At 45.8% G+C, this 20,453-nt stretch overlaps 1 protein-coding gene across 2 annotated transcripts in view; it reads right to left on the bottom strand.

The window, feature by feature from the left end:
* Positions 1-3,575: 3,575 nt before the first annotated feature.
* LOC142657999 (ER lumen protein-retaining receptor 3) overlaps positions 3,576-20,453 on the bottom strand; it is a 105,528-nt gene continuing 88,650 nt past the window's right edge. For both annotated transcript variants that reach the window (XM_075833632.1, XM_075833633.1), the window contains 2 exons: positions 5,101-5,353; positions 3,576-4,824 (listed from right to left, as the gene is read on the bottom strand). In XM_075833632.1, coding sequence (XP_075689747.1) covers positions 4,784-4,824; positions 5,101-5,353 — 294 coding nt within the window. In that variant the 3' untranslated portion in view covers positions 3,576-4,783. The remainder of the gene's footprint in view (positions 4,825-5,100; positions 5,354-20,453) is intronic.

The raw sequence follows: 20,453 nt of genomic DNA, 5'->3' as shown, positions 1-20,453 counted from the left end.
ATCAGGTTATGGCTTTAGCGGTACGTCTTGACCGATGTCTCAGGGAATGACGTACGGGAAATACCTTTGCGCCCAAGTGACCTCCCCGATGATCACTTAGGCGCGGAAGTTTTCCGGCTGCTTATTCTTACGCCAAGGACAGGAGTTCACTTGATGCTTATCATCCCCACAATAGAAGCAGAGACCATTCTTCCTGCGGAACTCTCTACGTTGTTGGGGGGACACGGAGGCCCCGAGTTGCATAGGTACCTCCGAGTCTTCCGTGGAAGAACGAAGCAACGGAACCTCGGGAGGCATCATGGGGGAGTCAGAGGAGAAAACACAAAAACTTTCCAGTTGTCGTTCCCTGAGACGTTGGTCAAGTCGTACCGCTAAAGCCATAACCTGGTCTAGGGAGTCAGAAGAGGGATAGCTAACTAGCAGGTCTTTCAGGGCGTTCGACTGACCCAACCTAAACTGGCACCTTAAGGCAGGGTCATTCCACCGAGATGCTACGCACCACTTCCTAAAGTCAGAGCAATACTCCTCAACAGGTCTCTTACCCTGACGTAAGGTCACCAGCTGACTCTCGGCAAAGGCAGTCCTGTCAGTCTCGTCATAAATGAGTCCGAGAGCAGAAAAGAAAAGATCAACGGAGGAAAGTTCAGGGGCGTCAGGAGCCAAGGAGAAGGCCCATTCTTGGGGCCCTTCCTGGAGCCGGGACATAATTATACCCACCCGCTGGCTCTCAGAACCTGAGGAGTGGGGCTTTAAGCGAAAATAGAGCCTACAACTCTCCTGAAAGGAGAGAAAAGTCTTCCGGATCCCTGAGAACCGGTCAGGCAACTTGAGGTGGGGTTCAAGAGGTGAGGGGCACTACCATGGTAGCATCAGGCTGGTTGACCCTCTGAGCCAGGGCCTGTAGGGAGAGACCCTGCATTTGCTAAGCCAGGGTCTCAAGGGGGTCCATAGTAGTGTGAGGGACCAGGGTAGACTAGGTATATGGCTTGTGATTATGTAATGATGGGGGTAAGGAGACAGACAAGTGAGCCCTAATCCCCCCGCCACTCAGTCCCTGCCTACTTGCAACGACCCGCCCTAGGCGACGGCGTACAACTGGGCGACGGTTCCTACGCTCAATAAGTGCACGACAGACAAACAAACAAGGGTACACAGAAGCAAGGGAAAAGGGGCAGTTGCCCACGGCAACACCGTGAGCAACAAGAGTGGTGAACGAGCCGAGTCAAACCAGGAGTGTACAAGGTACCAAACGCAGAGCAGGAGAGTAGTGAACAAGCCAAGTCAAACCAGGAGTGTACGAGGTATCAAACGCAGAGCAGGAGAGTAGTCAGTAAGCCAGGGTCAATATGAAGCAGGGTCAAATAGTTCAAGAAGCTGCAGCAGGGCCAGGAAACCAAACAAGAAGAATCACAAGCAAGGAGGAACAGGAAAGGCAGGCATAAATAGACAGAGGGCGGGAGCTAGCTCCGTCTGGCCAGGCTGTGATAGGCTCTCCCACTCCTAAGCCTGCCATCCTGAGTGGTGGAAGATGGAGTCAGTCTCACAGACATAGAAGCAGGTGCAGACTGATTACCTATGGGCGTAGACACAGAAGCTGTGCCTGGCAGATCCTTAACAGTAATGCACCTAGGCTGCAAGAATGCATATACATTAAATTGAAACAAATTGGGGATAACAGAACAAGAGAAGGATTTAGGTATTCCGGTTACAAGTAGGCTAAGCAGCAGCACTCTGTCAGCTGCAATAACAAATAAATTTTTAAGGTGCATAAAAAGAGAGATACAAACCTGTTATTCAAATGTAATATTTCCCCTCTATAGCTCCCTTGTAAGGCCACATCTTGAATATGGGATTTAGTTGTGGGCTCCATATTCTAAAAAGGATATATATAGGAGAGCTGGAGAGGGTTCAATGGTGGGAGACTAGATTATTAAATGGGATGGGAGGTCTCTCTTAAATTAAAAGGCTAGAAATATTGGGTTTAACACGGAAAAAAGATGCCGTAGAGCAGGGGTCTCAAACTCGGCCGGGTAAGTGGGCCGCATATAGAAAAAATGTGAAGTGGTCGGGCCGCATTACTTTCAAATTTGATACAATACAAAATTATTGTTAATCAATTAGTTATTTGAACTACTATAACACTATATTACTATAATAATATCGCTAGGTTTAAAATGTGAGAGATTTCTCCACGTGCTTATTTCAACAATCCAGCTTTCCAGTTTAAGTGTCGCTAAATGCAGTCCGGCGGCTCAGTTAGCACACATGTCAAGATTGGGCAGCCCCTTTTTAGATAGTGCCACAGTGCCCTCGGTGGATGCTGCCGCAGAGCCCTGTGTAGATGCTGCCACAGCAATGCCCTGTGTAGATGCTGCCACAGAAGTGCCCCCGTATAGATGCTGCCACAGCAGTGCCCCGTGTAGATGCTGCCACAGCAGTGCCCCCTGTAGATGCTGCCACAGCAGTGCCCCCTGTAGATGCTGCCACAGCAGTGCCCCCTGTAGATGCTGCCACAGCAGTGCCCCCTGTAGATGCTGCCACAGCAGTGCCCCCTGTAGATGCTGCCACAGCAGTGCCCCCTGTAGATGCTGCCACAGCAGAGCCCTCCGCAGATGCTACCACAGTGATGTCAGGGGCTTGCCCAGAGCTGGAGTCCCGGAGAAAAGCCGCTTCTGGCACTCTGCCTGGGATTCCAGCTCTGCTCCTGAGATCACTGTCCATATATGGACAGAGATGTCAGGGGCAACCCCAGAGATGGAGTCCCGGGCAGAGCGCTAGTAGGCTCTTCCTGGGACTCCAGCTGTGCTCCTGACATCACTGGGACTCCTGCTCTGGGGAAGCCCCTGACATCATTGTCGATGTATGGACAGCGATGTCAGAAGCTTTCCCAGAGTCCCGGAGAAGAGCCGATAATAGCGCTCTGCCCGGGACTCCGCTCTGGGGAAGACCCTGACACACTGTCCATATATGGGCAGCGATGTCAGGGAATTCCACAGAGTCCCGGAGCAGAGCCTGTACTAGTGCTCTGCTCGGGACTCCGCTCTGGGGAAGACCCTGACACACTGTCCATATATGGGCAGCTTTGTCAGGGAATTCCACAGAGTCCCGGAGCAGAGCCTGTACTAGCGCTCTGCCCGGGACTCCGCTCTGGGGAAGACCCTGACACACTGTCCATATATGGGCAGCGATGTCAGGGAATTCCACAGAGTCCCGGAGCAGAGCCTGTACTAGCGCTCTGCCCGGGACTCCGCTCTGGGGAAGACCCTGACACACTGTCCATATATGGGCAGCGATGTCAGGGAATTTCGCAGAATCCCGGAGCAGAGCCTGTACTAGCGCTCTGCCCGGGACTCCGGCTCTGGGGAAGCCCCAGACATCGCTGTTCATATGTGGACAGCGATGTCAGGGAATTCCAGAGTCTCGGAGCAGAGCTGATACTAGCGGCTCTGTGTCCCGCGGGCAGCAGATGACAGCCCCAGGGGCCGCGTGCTTGAGACCCCTGCCGTAGAGGTATGACATATATAAGTAAATGTGTGGTCGATCAAAGAACTAGCACATGATTTATTATTTCCAAGGACTTTACAAAGGACCAAGGGACATTTATTGCATGTGGAGAAAAGGTGTTTCAGACATATTACTGGAAAGGGTTCTTTAGCGTTACAGCAGTCAAACTATGGAATGCCCTACACCAAAAGATAGTAGTGACAGATACTATGTCAGCATTTAAAAAAATTACCAAAGAAAACCAAACTCAATTAATTTTAGTTACTACCTGCTTCAGGGATTATACAGAAGACCACTTATTCTAAAAACTGGGCTTCCAGAACATATTGTGGACAATGCCATTCGCTTAGTTTTTCTGGAAGCTAAGTAGTTCACACACACTATCTGCAGCCAGATTGTCTATTTGGGACTGTCCTGGGGACCGAGACCTGGGATTATTGCCGCCAGAGTCAATACCTCATTGCGGGGTAAAGGCTGGAGAACGAGGGATTCCTTAGACTCTGAACTCCAGCTTAGCCTGTGCCAACTCAACAACCGTCCCAGTCATTCATTGTTCCTGTCGACTCTTGCATTGTGCACAACTCCTTCGACAAGTCTGGTACGGTGCCACTATGCTGTTCTACTCTGCTTTACAGTTCTCTGACTATGCTAGCCAGAGACTGGCATCCAGATATGCTCTTGGGCTTATATCTGATATGGAGCATCACAACATGTCTGCTATTACATGAACAGTTAGCTATCTTTTTTTTTTTTTTTTTTGCAAAGCATGTTACTATCTCTAAACCATTGTCTCATTGCAATCAGTGATATGAAATTCTCTTTATATTAGATAATTGCTGCAGATTATTTTGACAGAATTATAAACAATGAATGTACACCTGACTATTCCAAGTACTGCGTAAGTCACAAATTATTTCAGGTTGTTGTTGTTTCATCTCACATATCCTAAAAGGTTAGGTACAAATAATTTCAGAAAGAGACTTGACAAATTTGTCATAGTGACAAAAAATCCATAATTAATCATACATTTTGGCTAAACGATGCATTTGTGTACACAGCATTGGTGCTTCCTTTATTTATACAAATATATTTACAAGTGTGTATCCCAAGTATATTTTATTAACTAAAGAGGCATTAATAGAAAACAAAGTATACTGTCATCATCTCATTGTAGAAGGAACTAATGGGGCACATAAAGTGAATTCAGAGTGATGCTGTCCTTAGATTAGTCCATAGCTTGTTCCATTGGTCATTAGGGTTTGGTCCTAGAGTCATTGTATTAAACTGGCATAGGGAGACTGAGATTCTTGCCACGCAGAACTGTTTGGGTAGACACAAAAATAATTAACCTTTTTATAAATTTAAACATGTCATACATTTCCCCAATACATCATTTACAAGTCCCTACTTTTGCTACTTGTTAACTACTGGGTTTATCTATCCTTTACTTCGCCCCAATGTTGTATATGTAATAGTTCAGATGTAGTAATTATCAACATGAATGAAATAATTTTATAAAAGGTACTTTCCATCTTCTGTGACAACTATCCCACTCTGTTACAGATTACTTTGCTAACCTAATTTAGAATTTATTACCTTTAGTAATGTAGAGGTAGAAAAAGTCAAAGTAAAAGATGGTCTGCACAACTCCAGAGACCACGGCAATCTGGTCATAAAACTTCTCTGTGTGGTATCGCCAGATCCAGTTGGCCAAGTAGAGCATCCGATATAAGCCCAAGAAGAAGAGGTAGTGTGTGGTGATAGATTCCGCTTCTCCAGTTTTACTGATCATAAAGAGCTGTGGTAGAATGGCCACAGACTCCAGGTAAATCGAAAAAGTCCAGAGTATCTAAATGAAACAAGAAGCGGAAAAGAAGCAGTGATCCAGCACAAAATGGTTTAAAAGGAAACACAGTTGCAATTTTATTTCAAAACTTCTAAAAAATGTATATCAAATGCAAGTGTTGTTAGCGATATTAACTGATGCCTATGCGTATCGGACAACACTTTTGTCCTTATTCATGGCTTATCATAGACAAAAAGATGCCATTGTGAAGTTTATATCCAATCGTTGCAGGTGGAATGCAGTGCAACACAGCAGGAACGCGCTGGAGCGCAAGTCAACTCTGTAGCACTCGAGTATCTAAATGAAACACATAAGGTTATATATCTGTAAATTTTTCTCAACAGATGCTTCTTGAAGCCTCCTAAAATGTCAAATTCCTTCAGCATGAGAACTAATTTACATTAACATTATGAATGAAAAGTTTTACATCTTGTGTCTAAGAGAGGGGTGAAGGAGAAAATCTGTAAATGACAGCAGGAAGATCAAAGCCTGTTAAGTCCCTTTAACACTGGCCAATTATTGGGCGAATGAGCGTTCACAGAACGCTCGTTCCCGATAATGATTTCATCGTTTTACATAACAAAACTATTATCGTCGATCTCCTTGATCGGCGCTCGTTTACATGGCCCACGTCAGGCCATGTAATATTAACCTTATTGCCATCTTCCTGTACAGCCTTCCAGTGACCTCAGGGGTAACAAACATGAACTTTGTTCATGTTATCGTCATCCCTCACTAATTAACCCCTTCAGGACCCAGACATTTTTGGGATTTTCGTTCTAATTTTTTCCTCCCCACCTTTAAAAAGCTATAACTTTTTTATTCTTCTGTCATTATAGCCATATGAGGGCTTGTTTTCTGCGGGAAGTTGTAGTTATTAACGGTACCATTTGTTGTACCATATAATTTATTGGGAAACTGGAAAAAAATTATTTGGGGTGGAATAGGAAAAAAAAACGATTCCTCAATCTGTGCGGTAGAAATGGTACGTTAACTTTATTCTACCGCTCAATACGATTACAGCGATAGTTTTTTTTATGTTTTACTACTTTTACAAGGAAGAAACTAATTGTTAAAAATAAAATTTGTGCTTTGTCTCCACATTCTGAGAGCCATAACTTTTTTATTTTTCAATCGATTGAGCGGTATGAGGGCTTATTTTTTGCGGGCCGAGCTGTACTTTATATTGATACCATTTTGGGCTACATGAGAATTTTTGATCACATTTTCTAAATAATTTTTGTGAGATATGAAGTGACCAAAAAAAAACGATTCTGGCGTTTTATATTTTTATGGCATTCACTGCACACATTAAATAATGCTATAGTGTAATAGTTCTGACTTTTATGGATGCAGCAATACCAATTTTGTATTTTATTTTTTTTTCATTACTTCAGAGGAAAAATGGGAAAAGGTGTTTTTTTTTTACAATACTAAAAACTTTACTTAATTTTTTTTTACACATTCTATTAGTCCCTCTTGGGGACTTGAACCAGCGATCATTAGATCGCTGGTACAATACACTGCAATACTAATGCATTGCAGTGTATTGTCATTTTTACAGGCTCCTGTTACGCCGTACCAGAGACACGGCTTAACAGGAGATGAAGAAAGGTAGTCCTGGGGGCCTTCATTAGGCCCCTAGGCTGCCATGACAACCATTGGCGCTCCCCGATTGGTTTGGGGGGGTGAGCTGTCAAAAGGGGGCGCTCCCGTGTTTGTAATGTCTTAGATGCTGCGATCGTGCTTGATCGCAGCATCTAAGGGGTAAAACACAGCTGACAACTGCCACGTACCGAACATTACCTCCCCCACCACCATGCAACGGTACGTCATGGCGCGGGAAGAGGTTAAAGAGGATAAATGATCTCTGATTGTCACATTTAGGGGATATTTGAGAAGTTATACATCTAATCACCCCAGGAATACCTAAGCAGGCCATTTGGCGACTCGGTCACTCGGATGTTTACAATCATCTAGATCACGGAGATTTTTGGTCTCTTCAGTTTCGATGATGTCTTATGGGCAGAGTGTCACGAGCCGTGGGTATGTGGGCCCACTAGGCCAAACCGCCGCAGCAGAGTAGCAGCTGGCGAAATGACAGTCCTAGTACAAGAGTACCTTTGATAGTCCAGACAGTAATGGAAGCTCAGCACAGATGAACTTGCAGACACCAGATGTGGTGTATATCAGCAGGCGTGACAGATGGCAAAACACGACTCCAACAGTCTATTTTCTAAGACTAACATTGGTAAATGCAACAACGCTCAAGCGAGGAATAAGGGGGCAGGGCCCTTCTTATAGTCCAGGGTGATCATAGGCTAATTAATGATTATTTTCATGTGCGTGCGCTGGCCCTTAAAAGGCCGGGCACGAGCATGCACCCTACGGGACACAGCAGAACGGAGCGGAAGTGAGCGCTGGCTTCTGCTATGGAGGAGATGCGGGCCAGCGCTCACAGGTCCATGGCTGCGGCCGTCGGGGGGTGAGTAATCCCGACGGGCCGTGGGTGCTACAGTATCCCCCCTCTTCTTGGGACCAGAGCGAGAGAGGAACTTCTTAATGAGGGTAGGAGAATTGAGGTTCTCTTCTGGCTCCCAGGACCTCTCTTCTGGACCAAACCCCTTCCAATCAACCAAATAAAAAGTTCTTCCTCCTACTTTTTTGAAATCCAGGATTTCTTTAACCTCGAACACATCGGAAGAACCACTGGGAGCAATTGCAGGGCTAGGTGTTTTTGTGTAGCGGTTCAGGACCACAGGCTTCAGGAGGGATACATGAAAGGAGTTGGGGATCTTAAGGGTAGGAGGCACCTTTAGACGGATATTCCTTGAGGACAGCCAGACTTTGGTACCTGGAAAATACTGAGGCGGCTCTCTTCTTCTTGTATCCGCCTTTCGCTTCATGCGATCGACTGCCAGAAGAATAAAGGACCAGGTTTACTGCCAGATCTGTAGAATGCAGAGTCAGCTGCGGGAACCTGGGACGTAGCTGAAACAGGAATTCGGGGATGTTGGCCGTAGACCACGAAGAACGGTGTAGAAGCAGTGGACCCACTTGTGTGGTTGTTGTATGAGAACTCGGCCCAAGGAATAAGCTGTACCCAGTCATCATGCTGCATAGAGATGAAGTGTCGTAGATATGAAGGGGCAGGCCATGTCAGCGGAAGATTGCTGTATGAAGAGCTTTGCCAGTTAAGGAGCAGAAGGTAGGCCGGTCAGCGGGATAAAACGTGCTGTTTTCAATAACCGGTCCACCACCACCCAGACCGTATTGCATCCTGCTGGGGAAGGAAGGTCTGTGACAAAGTCTATTGCTATATGCTGAAAGGGAGCGTTGGGCACAGGCAGAGGTTGGAGCAGGCCGGCAGGCTTGGAGTGAGCAACTTTGTTGGAAGATCACACAGTGCAGGAAGCGACAAAGTCCACAACATCTTTGGGCAGCGTGGGCCAACAGAAATGACGAGCAATCAGATCTCACGTCTTACGAACACATGCGTGCCCAGCCAGTTTGGAGCTGTGTCCCCAGCGAAGGATTCTCCTCTGGAGGGATGTTTCTAACTTCTAGAGGGTTAGCAGAAATAATGCAGGACGGGTATGATACATTGAGGGGACTCCACAGTGTCCTCTGTTTCAAATGACCTGGACAGGGCATCGGCCCTCACATTTTTGTCAGCGGGACGGTAGTGGAGCACAAATTGGAACCAGGTGAAGAACAGCGACCACTTGGTTTGACGGGGGTTCAGCCATTGAGCCGACTGGAGATATGTAAGGTTCTTGTGGTCGGTGTATATCAGGATGGGGTGGGCTATGCCCTCTAGCGATGTCTCCACTCCTCCAGAGCCAATTTGATGGCCAGTAACACCCGATCCCCAATAGAGTCATTGAGCTCTGTGGAGGTAAACTGCCTTGAGTAATAGCCACATATCACTGCCTTTCCTTTGAGGGTTCTCTGCAACAGAAGTGAACCTGCACAAACAGAGGAAGCGTCCACCTCCAACGAGAACGGTCAAGAGATGTCAGGATGATGCAGGATTGATGCTGAGGTAAAGGTATTCTTGAGGCTATTAAATGCAGATTCTGCCTCACACCTTGGTGTTTACACTCTTCTTGGTAAGGGTAGAGATGGGAGTCATCAGTGAATAGAAGTTTGGGATAAACTGCAGGTAGAAGTTGGCGAATCCCAAAAAACGCTGTATGGACCGCAGGACGTGGCCATTCCAGGATGGACTTTACTTTCTCCGGATCCATCTTGAGACCTTGATCCGAGATGATGTAACCCAGGAAGGGCAGAGAGTTTTTTTCAAAGACGCACTTCTCCAGCTTGGCATATAAACGATTCTCCATTAAACGCAGCAGAACTTGACGAACATGCCTTTGATGAGTCGTTGGATCTTGAGAGAAAATCAAAATATCATCGAGATAGACAACAACACAGACATAGAGAAGATCTCGGAAAATATCACTGACGAAGTCCTGGGAGACCGTGGAAGTGTTACACAGACCGAAGGGCATCACCAGGTATTCGTAGTGCCGTCTCGAGTCTTAAACGCCGTCTTCCACTCGTCACCTTGACGGTTTAGGATTAAATTGTAAGTCCCACGCAAGTCTAATTTGGAGAAAATACTGGTTCGGATATTAGTGGCAACGGGTGTTTGTTCTTGACCGTGATCTGGTTGAGACCACCGTAGTCAATGAAGGTCGAAGAGATCCGTCTCTCTTAACGAAGAAAAACCCGGCCGGGGAGGAAGACTTTCATATGAAACCCCTTTCTAGATTATGCTTGATATAGGCTGACATGAACTGAGTCTCTGGCAAGTATAGGGGATATACCCGTCCACGGGGAGGAGAAACAGCAGGAATCAGTTCAACCGGACAGTCTTCAGACCGGTGTTGAGGAAGCATCTCAGCCTCCCTTTTTGCTGAAGATGTCCGCAAAGGAACACCACCTTCCAGGTGAGCGGGTGCAGGTTTAAAGGCAGCTGAGTGCATCGCAGAGAGAACAAAAGTCAGATCCCAAGACAGAGTCATGGGGGCACTGCATGTGCAACCCCCTTAAAAAGCGTCTGGACATCGGATTTGGACGCCCGAAGTCTGTTGAAAAAAACAGACAGCACGGATGCCTGCCCCTTAAGAGAGCTGAGGGAAACCCACGATTCCATTCATCCTGGAGCTCCGCCATGGGCCGGGGCTAGGAGAAAACCAAGGGCGGAAGATCTTCACACCATTACAGGTACGACTTCCAAGTATGATGATAAGTGCGGGCCAAAGGATGCTTTCGAGCCTTTAGCATGGTTTGGATTACCCGCTGAGATACCCCTCAAACTTTCAGCACTGTGTAGCGATGTAAAGGATCTGCCAGGCACAACTTCTGTGGATACGCCCATAGGCAATCAGTCTGCACCTGAGTCTATGTCTCTGAGACTGACACTGACTCCAGCTTCCACCACTCAGGCTGGCAGGCTTAGGAGTGGGAGAGCCTATCGCAGCCTGGCCAGACGGAGCTAGCTCCCACCCTCTGTCTATTTATACCTGCCTTTCCTGTTCCTCCTTTGCTTGTGATTCTTCTCGTGTGGTTTCCTGGCCCAGCTACAGCTTCTGACTATTTGATCCTGCTCCATACTGACCCTGGCTTTCTGACTACTCTCCTGCTCTGCATTTGGTACCTCGTACACTCCTGGTTTGACTCGGCTCGTTCACCACTCTTGTTGCTCACGGTGTTGCCGTGGGCAACTGCCCCTTTTCCTTAGCTTTGTGTACCCTTGTCTGTTTGTCTCGTGCATTTACTGAGCGTAGGGACCGCCGCCCAGTTGTACCCCGTCGCCTAGGGCGGGTCGTTGCAAGTAGGCAGGGACAGAGTGGCGGGTAGATAAGGGTTTCCCTACCACCATCATCACAAGCGACTGTAAACTTGGGTGGAAGAAAAGTCACTGAGAGAGCTGAATGCCGAAGATGTAGATGGAACCTTGGCTAGCAGAGACACCTCGTCCGCTTACCAACATCGGCGCGGCCAGCCCGGGGCAACAAGGATGGCTAGAATCTCCTCGGTCTTGATCTTTCTGAGCAGCTTGAGAAGAAGAGGCAGCAGGGTAATATGTAAATCCGGCTGAAGTGTTGCCATGGAGCCGTCAGAGCAACGACCTCGCACGAGACCTGGTGACAAGTTCACGTCCGGCGTGCCCCATCTGAAACAGATTTGTCCATGCAAAGCCCACTCCCCTGGGTAGACCAGTTCGCGACTAAGATAATCCCCGACCATTGGAATGTGAACTGCCAAGAGTGCAGGGACCTCAAGCTCCGCCTATTTCAAAATCTTGGATGCATCCACCAGGGCCACAAACTAGTAGTGGTGAGGGTGGGCTGCAAATCGCAGGAAGCGCTGGCGAGACGGGCAAATAGGAATGTGCAGGTACGCGTCCCTGATGTCCACTGAGGAGAGGAAATCCCCGTTCCTTGGAGGCGATCACCGACCAAAAGGACTCCATACAGAAATGGTGGATTTTGACAAAAGCGTTCAGCCGTTTTAAGCCCAGAATGGGACAAACTGGCAAATGTCAGCTGCCCAGGCAGGTGATAGAGCGCGTGTGGACTGGAAGAACCTATCGAACGGAAGGTGAGACTACTTCCCACACACAGACATCCGAGATGTGAGCAAGCCAGACATCCTTGAGTAGAAGTCTGCCCCCAACTCGAGGCCCGAGTGGAGGGTGTACCTTCAGGTGGAATTGGTTTTGCCCGCTGCAGGCTTAGTGGGCCTGAGGACGGGAGTGCCAAGAGGAATGGGGCTTCTTAGAATCCCGGTGGAACTGCTGTCCAGATGATTATGGACTGAGGAATCTACGAAAGGGACGAAAATTAGGACCTCATTTTCGTCCCTTTCGTAGATTAAGAGCACGACGAGCCTTAGTTTGAGGCAGGTGAGTGCTTTTCCCACTAGTTGCTTCCGAGACTATTTAGTTCAAGAAGGGCTTCAAAGAGACGGAAGACAACAAAGGGAAGTGCCGTCAAGGAGCCTTTAAAAGCAGTGTCGGCAGACTAGCATTTGAGCTATGTCGTCTAGTGCACGGTGAACATGGAAGAGACGCGAGCCACAAGGCGACCCGCATTCAGAAAGGCTTCTAATATTTAAAGCGTCTGAAAGGTGGTGAGAGTCACCAGATCTCTAGTCGGCACCCCTAACAGAAGACCATGACGGACAAACCCTGCCATGCCAAGACTGGCTGTTGGCAGTCACATGACTGCAGCCCACCAGTCGCTAAGCAGGGCTGCAAGTCTACGAAGAGTCTGAAAATGGCAGCCGCATTGAAATATGGCGTGTGTAATGCGGGACGTATGGGAAAAGGGCCCCAGTAAATGTATTCTCTGTGAAGCCAACCACTGCCCGTCTGAAACGGTGCTGCGGGTAATGAGTCATCCGGCGCAGGAGTGGCCAAGTGCCAAGTGCCTTGCGGTAAATCTCACACAAAAATTACCGAAGTGTCAGGATTTTGAATAGACATCGCGTCCTGGCTGGAGGTGATGCCTATTCATTGTCAGGACACTTGAGTAACGTTAATATGTGAGTAAGTGACTGCACATAGTGATCTAGTAAGATTACTATGTGCTGTGTAAATGAATGGGGAGAAGTGTATGACGCTGATTGGTCAGCGTCATACTCTTCTCTCCACAATGCCCACTTGGTCAAAAAGTAAAACACGCCCAGTTGGTCATTAAGAAAGTCATTAGCATAAAGCTAAAATAGTTCATAACTCCGTAAAAAATGATCGTTTTTCTAAATAAAAAACACTGCTGTAATCTACATTACAGCGCCGATCACATTATGTACAAGATAGGCCACTTATAATGTGGTGACAGAGCCTCTTTAAGTATTTACCTAGCTTTTACTCTTAAAAGGGAAATCTAAAACTCTTCCATAGAAGTCTATGGGTCAGCTCAAGACTATTGTTTCCTATGGTCCATGTGGCTGCTGTAGAACATATCTCTAAATGCTGTTGACAGCAGCTCAGGCAAGATGGCTGCCCCCAGAAAATATAATTAAAAAAATCTACAATAAAAAAAGATTCGAAAACTCCCCTCGATCAGATATATATCACCTATCCTGTAAACCAACCATTATTTGTGACATTTAAGGATTCTATAATGACAGGGTCTGTTCCACATGACTGGCGCATAGCAAATATGCCAATATTCAAAAGGGGGTCCAAAAGTGAGCCTGGAAACTAAGGGACTGTAAGTTTTACCTCTATTGTGGTTAACATTTTGAAGGTTTTCTAAAAGATGCGATCCTGGAGTATGTGTTTCTGAGGGATCGTTCCTGTCAAACTAATCTGATCAGCTTCCATGAGGAGGTAAGCTCTAGACTGGATTGGGGAGTCATTGGATGTCATATATCTTGATTTTTCCAAAGCATTTGATGCTCTGCTGCATAAAAGGTTGGCATATAGAATGAGAATGCTGGGACTGGGAGAAAATGTGTGTGAGTATGTAACTGCCTCAGTGATAGAAAACAGAGGGTGATTATTAACATTACACACTGACTGGGTCACCTTTACTAGTGGGGTACCACAAGAGTGAGTTTTGGATCCTATGCCATTTGATATATTTATTAATGACCTTGTAGAGGGATTTAAGTGTACAATTTCTATTTTTGCAGAGTATACTAAATGTAATTAACACAAAGGAGGACAGTCTTGTGTTACAGATGGATCTGGATAAATTGGAGGCTTGAGCAGAGAAGTGGTAAATGAGTTTTAACACTAATAAATGTTAAGTTATTCACTTGGGAAGGATAAATACATGCCACCATTACCTACTAAATTGGAAAAAAACTGGGTAAAACTGAAATGGAAAAGGACTTAAAGGGAACCTGTCACCAGAATTTCACCTATTGAACTTCACTTATCCCTCACTGGCCGTTGCTATCAAAATTTCATTGCCGTTATCCCCTCTCCTAAACTCCTCCCCCGACTGTAAATAACGGTCTGCAAACATTTTGCGCTTTTTATCGTAATAATCCGGCGTCCCTTTGTGCGCACACACCAGAAGAGGACATCAATGCACAAGCGCAGGATTTTGTGTGCTGGGGGAAGGCGAGGAGCTGTCAATCAAAAGTAAGGAGGCCGGGGAAGCGCGGAAAGACTTGAGGAATGAAAATATGACTTTTTTCAAACGAAGGTTTGACTCTTTTCAAGAGAAGATCTGACTCTTTTCTGCTCATTAGCATACGGTGTGGGAACATTAAAACACTGAATACTAAAGCTACAGAGCCGACTAAGAAGACAATTATAGGTTCTATAGAAATGATTTTTCACCCACTACCACCAGGTATTGCTGGTTTAATAGGTGAAATGCTGGTGACAGGTTCCCTTTAAAGTGTACCTGTAAAGATAAAAAACCTTTTCAATATATTATATTTACCTAACTGCAAGTGTTAGCCTGCTATGCTGTAGTCTTCTTTCCTGTTTTGCTGCCCCTCCGTCTCTTCTACTTCGGCAGTCCCCGCTCCTTGTTAGTTGGAATCCGTAGCCAGCAACATCAGACGCTGGCTACGGATTCTATGAAGAACAGAGGCTGAGGGGGAGGCACCACGTTGATGTGCGCGCTCACGAGCCTCCTCACTCTAGGCTTTATTCACAGCACTGCTCCCGACATCACTGTTCAGTTCATATATGGAAAGTGATGTCCAGAGCAGAGCTGAAGTCCCGGGGAGAGCGAGGGGGCTCTGCTCCGGTACACTGACTCTGTGGAAGCCTCTAACATCACTGTCCATGTATAGACAGTGATGTCAGGGGCTCTGTCTGGGATTCCTGCTCTGCTCCTAACATCACTGTCCATATATGGACAGTGACGCCAGGAGCTTTCCCAGGGCCGGAGTCCTGAGGCAGAGTCTGCCTGGGGATTCCGATTCTGGGGAAGCCCCTGACATCACTGTCCTTATATGGACAATGATCTTGGGAGTGTCCAGAGGTATGCGTTTAAAGTATACCTGTGACGGATGCCATACAGTGGCATCAGTCACCCATAGCCTCTCATGTTAAAAAAGCATATACCATGAGGTATAAGTTTTTTTAGATGGAATCCTTCAGGATGGATTAGCGTAGTCTTCTACACTATTCCATGCTTTTTTTATTACTAATTTTTCATTTTTTATTTTTTTTTACAGGTTCGGTTGTTGGACTACTTCGGATTCAAGGGCTTCTTCAATGACAGATTTTCTTTCTTTTTAATAAAATGATTAAAGAAGTTTGAGTGTTACCGAGGGGGGTATTTTATTTCAATAAAAGATTTTTTCTATGTGTATGTGTTTTTTTTAACTTTATTACCACTGCATTCTCATGTCTGATTGAGAGCGTCCATTACAAAGGCGGGGCTTAGTGTTAGGGTATGTTCACACGTAGTCAACAAAAACGTCTGAAAATCCAGAGCTGTTTTCAAGGGAAAACAGACCCTGCTTTTCAGACGTTTTTTTACCAACTCGCATTTTTCGCTGCGTTTTCACGCCGTTTTCGCGGCGTTTTTTACGTCCGTTTTTGGAGCTGTTTTCATTGGAGTCTATGAGAAAACAGCTCCAAAAACGTCCAAAGAAGTGTCCTGCACTTCTTTGGACGAGGCTGTATTTTTACGCGTTGTCGTTTGACAGCTGTCAAACGACGACGCGTAAATAACAGGTCGTCTGCACAGTACGTCGGCAAACCCATTCAAATGAATGGGCAGATGTTTGCCGACGTATTTGAGACGTATTTCCAGACGTAAAACGAGGCAAAATACGCCTCGTATACGTCTGAAATTTGGCCGTGTGAACATACCCTTAGCCTGTGAAAATTCTAACACTTTCCCCCATTATTACCCACCCACCAGGGGTACTGGAAGAGTCAGGTACAATCCAGTACCCGACTGTCTGAAGTGATGGTCGGGTACTGTGGAAGCCACAGGCTGGTATTATTAGGCTGGGAAGGCCCAAACACTGTGGTCCTTCCCATCCTGGTAATGCCAGGCTGCTGCTATGTTTTATCTTGCTAGTTATGAAAAATCGGGTAAGGGGGGGGGGGGACACAAGCCCAGGTGTGTGTGTGTGTGTGTGTGTGTGTGTGTGTGTGTGTGTGTGTGTGTGTGTGTGTGTGTGTGTGTGTGCGCGTATATATAATTATTTGGACAGTGACAAGTTTTGGCATTTTAGCTGTATATTCAACAGCGGGCTCACAGGCTGAGACCTCTACGTTGAACTAGCGTCAAGTAGAAATTGGGGAGATGTCTCCAGCTCACCTTTTGGCCGGACTTGTATTTTTAGTAGTAGTCCTAGCGCTCGGGTCCTCGTGACGGCACACGAAAAACTTGCTGTTTGTGGAAAAAAGGGTAGGTGGATTCAGCGCTGTGGTAATTAAAAGGAAACTTTTTCCAAGTTTTAATCTTTCTTCATTAAAATATGTTGGATAGCATGTTGGTAATGATGTCCTGCAATGCTGGGAATATTGAATAAGGATGAATAGCCTACGCTTTTTGAACGCTGCCTGCGTTCTTATTCATGGCTTGAGATGGCATTCATGGCTTGAACTTTGAACTAGCGTATCGGCTGGGTGTTATAGCCGTCACTTCAATCCGATCCCGCTCGTTTAACCTGTTAAATGCAGCAGTAAATATCAACCGCGGCATTTAAATAACTTCAAACAGGGGGGGTGACCCCCTGTACCTTTCTAACGGCTCCCCTGCGAAACGATTTTGGGGTGCCGTTGGTTGGCATGGTAGCCTCGGGACCTGATGAAGACCCCCAGGTCCACCATCTTTGTACTCTTATGAAGCGTGCCAGAGGCAGGTCTTCATAGGAGACTATCAGTATCACAGGATACTGCAATACATTAGTATTGTAGTATATCGTGCAAGCGATATTATTATTGCAGTATATCGTGCAAGCGATATAACGATCGCTGGTTCGTCCCCTATGGGGATAAGCAAAAAACATTAAAATAACTTTTTAGTAAATAAAAATACATTAAAAGTTAAAAAAAAAACTGTTTTAACATTATTCCCTCAAGTACTACGTAAAAAAAAGATAAAGAATGAACATAACTGGTATCGATGTGTTCGTAAGGCCTCATGCCCAGCTTCCGTTTTTTCCTTCAGGGTGCTAGCTGTTTTTTGGGCGGCTAGCACCCTGACCCATTCATTTCAATGGGGCCATGCACACTTCAGTTTTTTTGACGGTCCCGTTGTTCTGTTCCGACAAAAGTAAGAGTATGTCCTACTTTAGTCCGAGATTCCGTGACCATGGGGCCCATACAAGTCAATGGGTCCGTCCAAAAAACTGAAGGCATCCGTGTGCCGTCTGTGTGTGACGGTGCCGTTGCCTAGTGACGGAGCCGTTGCCTAGCAACGGCCCGGCGTGCAGAAGTACACGTAGAGAGAGATATTGCACTGCACTAATCGGCAGCCCCTTCTCTCTATCCAGCACTGATCGCCAGCCTCTTCTCTCTATCAGTGCTGCATAGAGAGAAGAGGCTGGCGATCAGTGCTGGATAGAGAGAAGGGGCAGCCCTTTCTGGCAGAGTTTCCGCAGCGGAACGTGTCGATAGAAAGAAAAAGAAGTTCATACGTACCCTGGCCGTTGTCTTGGTGACACGTCCCTCTTTTGACATCCAGTCCGACCTCCCTGGATGACGCTGCAGTCCATGTGACCGCAGCAATCCCAAGGAATGAAATGTTATCCCAGGAGGCCGGACTGGAGGAAGAAGCAGGGAGTGCTGGGTAAGTATAAACTTTTTTTTGTTGCAGGTTTTTGAAGGAAACATTAGAAATCTTTATTGTGAGCGCTGCGCATGGTACTCACTGTCCAGTGGTAGTCACTGTCCAGGGTGATGAAAGAGTTACTGTCGATCAGTGCAGTCCCTTCTCTCTATCAGAACTGATCGTAACTCTTTCAGCACCCTGGACAGTGACTACTGCTCGACAGTGAGTACCATGCGCGGCGCTCACAATATAGATTTCTAATGTTTAAGGACCCTGTCGCTGTCGATGCTGTGTACCGCTACTCACAATGAAACGCTGTGCCCGAACTGATATCGGGTGCATAGTGTGAATGGGAATTAGTTTCCTCTCGGAAACACGGAAGTGTACACGGAGGACACACGGGAACCACACTAATACAGTCACGGCCGTGATACAAAAAAAGCCGTAAAAATGGTGATGGAAGTGTGCATGAGGCCTAAGGCCTCATGCCCACTTGTTTTTTTCGTCAGGGTGCTATCCATTTTTTTTAACAGATAGCACCCTGACACATTCATTTCAATGGAGCCATGCACACTTCCGTTGTTTTAACGAAACCGTGCGGCCGTTCCGTCAAAAATAGAGCAGGTCCTACTCCTGCCCGTTTTTGACGGAACAGTCTTGGCCTTTGCATTGATTTAGTCCGTGAAACAACGGACTGCACACGAAAGCCATCCGTGTGCGGTCCGTGATTCATGGAACCGTCACTAGCGGCCATTCAATGGCACACGGAATTGTGCTTGAGACCTATAAGTCTGAACTATTACAATATATGATTATTTAGTCCGCATGGTGAACGCCGTAAAAAATAAAAATGCGAGAATCGCTGTTTTTTGGTCACTTCATCTCCCACAAAATATTAAAAAAACGTGATCAAAAAGTCTCATGTTACCCAAAGTGGTGCCAATAGAAAATACATCTCGCCCTGCAAAAAATAAGCCCTCACCCCGCTGAAGCGACTGAAAAATGAAAAAGAATGCCTGGCAGAATGTGGCAACAAAACTCAAATTTTATCAAATCAATTTTAACAATCAGTTTTTTCCTTGTAAAGGTAGTAAAACATGAAAAAAAAAGCGTTATAAATTTGGTATGGCTGTAATCGTCTTGACCCGCAGAATGAAGTTAATGCACAGTTTTTACTGCACAGTGAACGCCGTAAAAACAAAACCACCCAAAACATTGATCCTATTCTCCAACTTGTCCCACAAAAACAAGCCCTCATACAGCAATATTGCTGGAAAAATAAAAAAGTTATGGCTTTTGGAATGTGGGGATGAAAATCCGAAAGTAAAAATCCTATCTATCACATATACACACACACATGATGCTAATATATAGCATCATGCATGATGCAAGGATCCAGTGATTGCATAACTTGTCCGTCTCTTACCTTGCAGAAGCTGTCTGTATAGATACTTAACCCCTTAAGGACGCAGCCTAGTTTTGGCCTAAAGGCTCAGAGCCCATTTTTCAAATCTGACATATTTCACATTATGTGGTAATAACGTCGGAATGCGTAAACCTACTCAAGCGATTCTGAGACTGTTTTCTCGTGACACATTGGGCTTCATGTTCGTGGTAAAATTTGGTCGATATATTCAGTGTTTATTGGTGAAAATTTCGAAAAAATAGCATTTTTCAGAATTTAAATGCATCTGCTTGTAAAACAGACGGTTATACCACCCAAAATAGTTACTAGTTCACTATTTCCCATATGTCTACTTTGGATTGGCATCGTTTTTTGAACATTCTTTTATTTTTCTTGGACGTTACAAGGCTTAGAACATAAACAGCAATTTCTCATATTTTTAAGAAAATTTCAAAAGCCTTTTTTTAAGGTACCTCTTGAGTTCTGAAGTGGCTTTGAGGGGCCTATGTATTAGAAACCCAGATAAAACACCCCATTTTAAAAACTAGACCCCTCAAAGTATTCAAAACAGCATTTAGAAAGTTTTTTAACCCTTCAGGCATTTCACAGGAATTAAAGCAAAGTGGAGGTGAAATTTGCAAATTTCATTTTTCTTGCTGAATTTCAATTTTATTCATTTTTTTTTTCAGTAACACAGAAGGTTTTACCAGAGAAATACTACTAAATATGTATTGTCCAGATTCTGCCGTTTTTAGAAATGTCCCACATGTGGCTCTAGTGCGCTCGTGGAATAAAACACTAGCCCTAGAAGCGAAGAAGCACCTAGTGCATTTTGAGTCCTCTTTTTTTATTAGAATATATTTTAGTCAGCATGCCAGGTTTGAAGAGGTGTTGAGTGCCAAAACAATAGGAATCCCCCAATAGTGACCCCATTTTGGAAACTACACCCCTCAAGGAATTCATTTATGGTTGTTGTTAC

This window comes from Rhinoderma darwinii, chromosome 7 (genome assembly GCF_050947455.1).
Source record: "Rhinoderma darwinii isolate aRhiDar2 chromosome 7, aRhiDar2.hap1, whole genome shotgun sequence".
NCBI lineage: Eukaryota > Metazoa > Chordata > Amphibia > Anura > Rhinodermatidae > Rhinoderma > Rhinoderma darwinii.
This window is presented reverse-complemented; position numbering and strand designations above follow the sequence as displayed.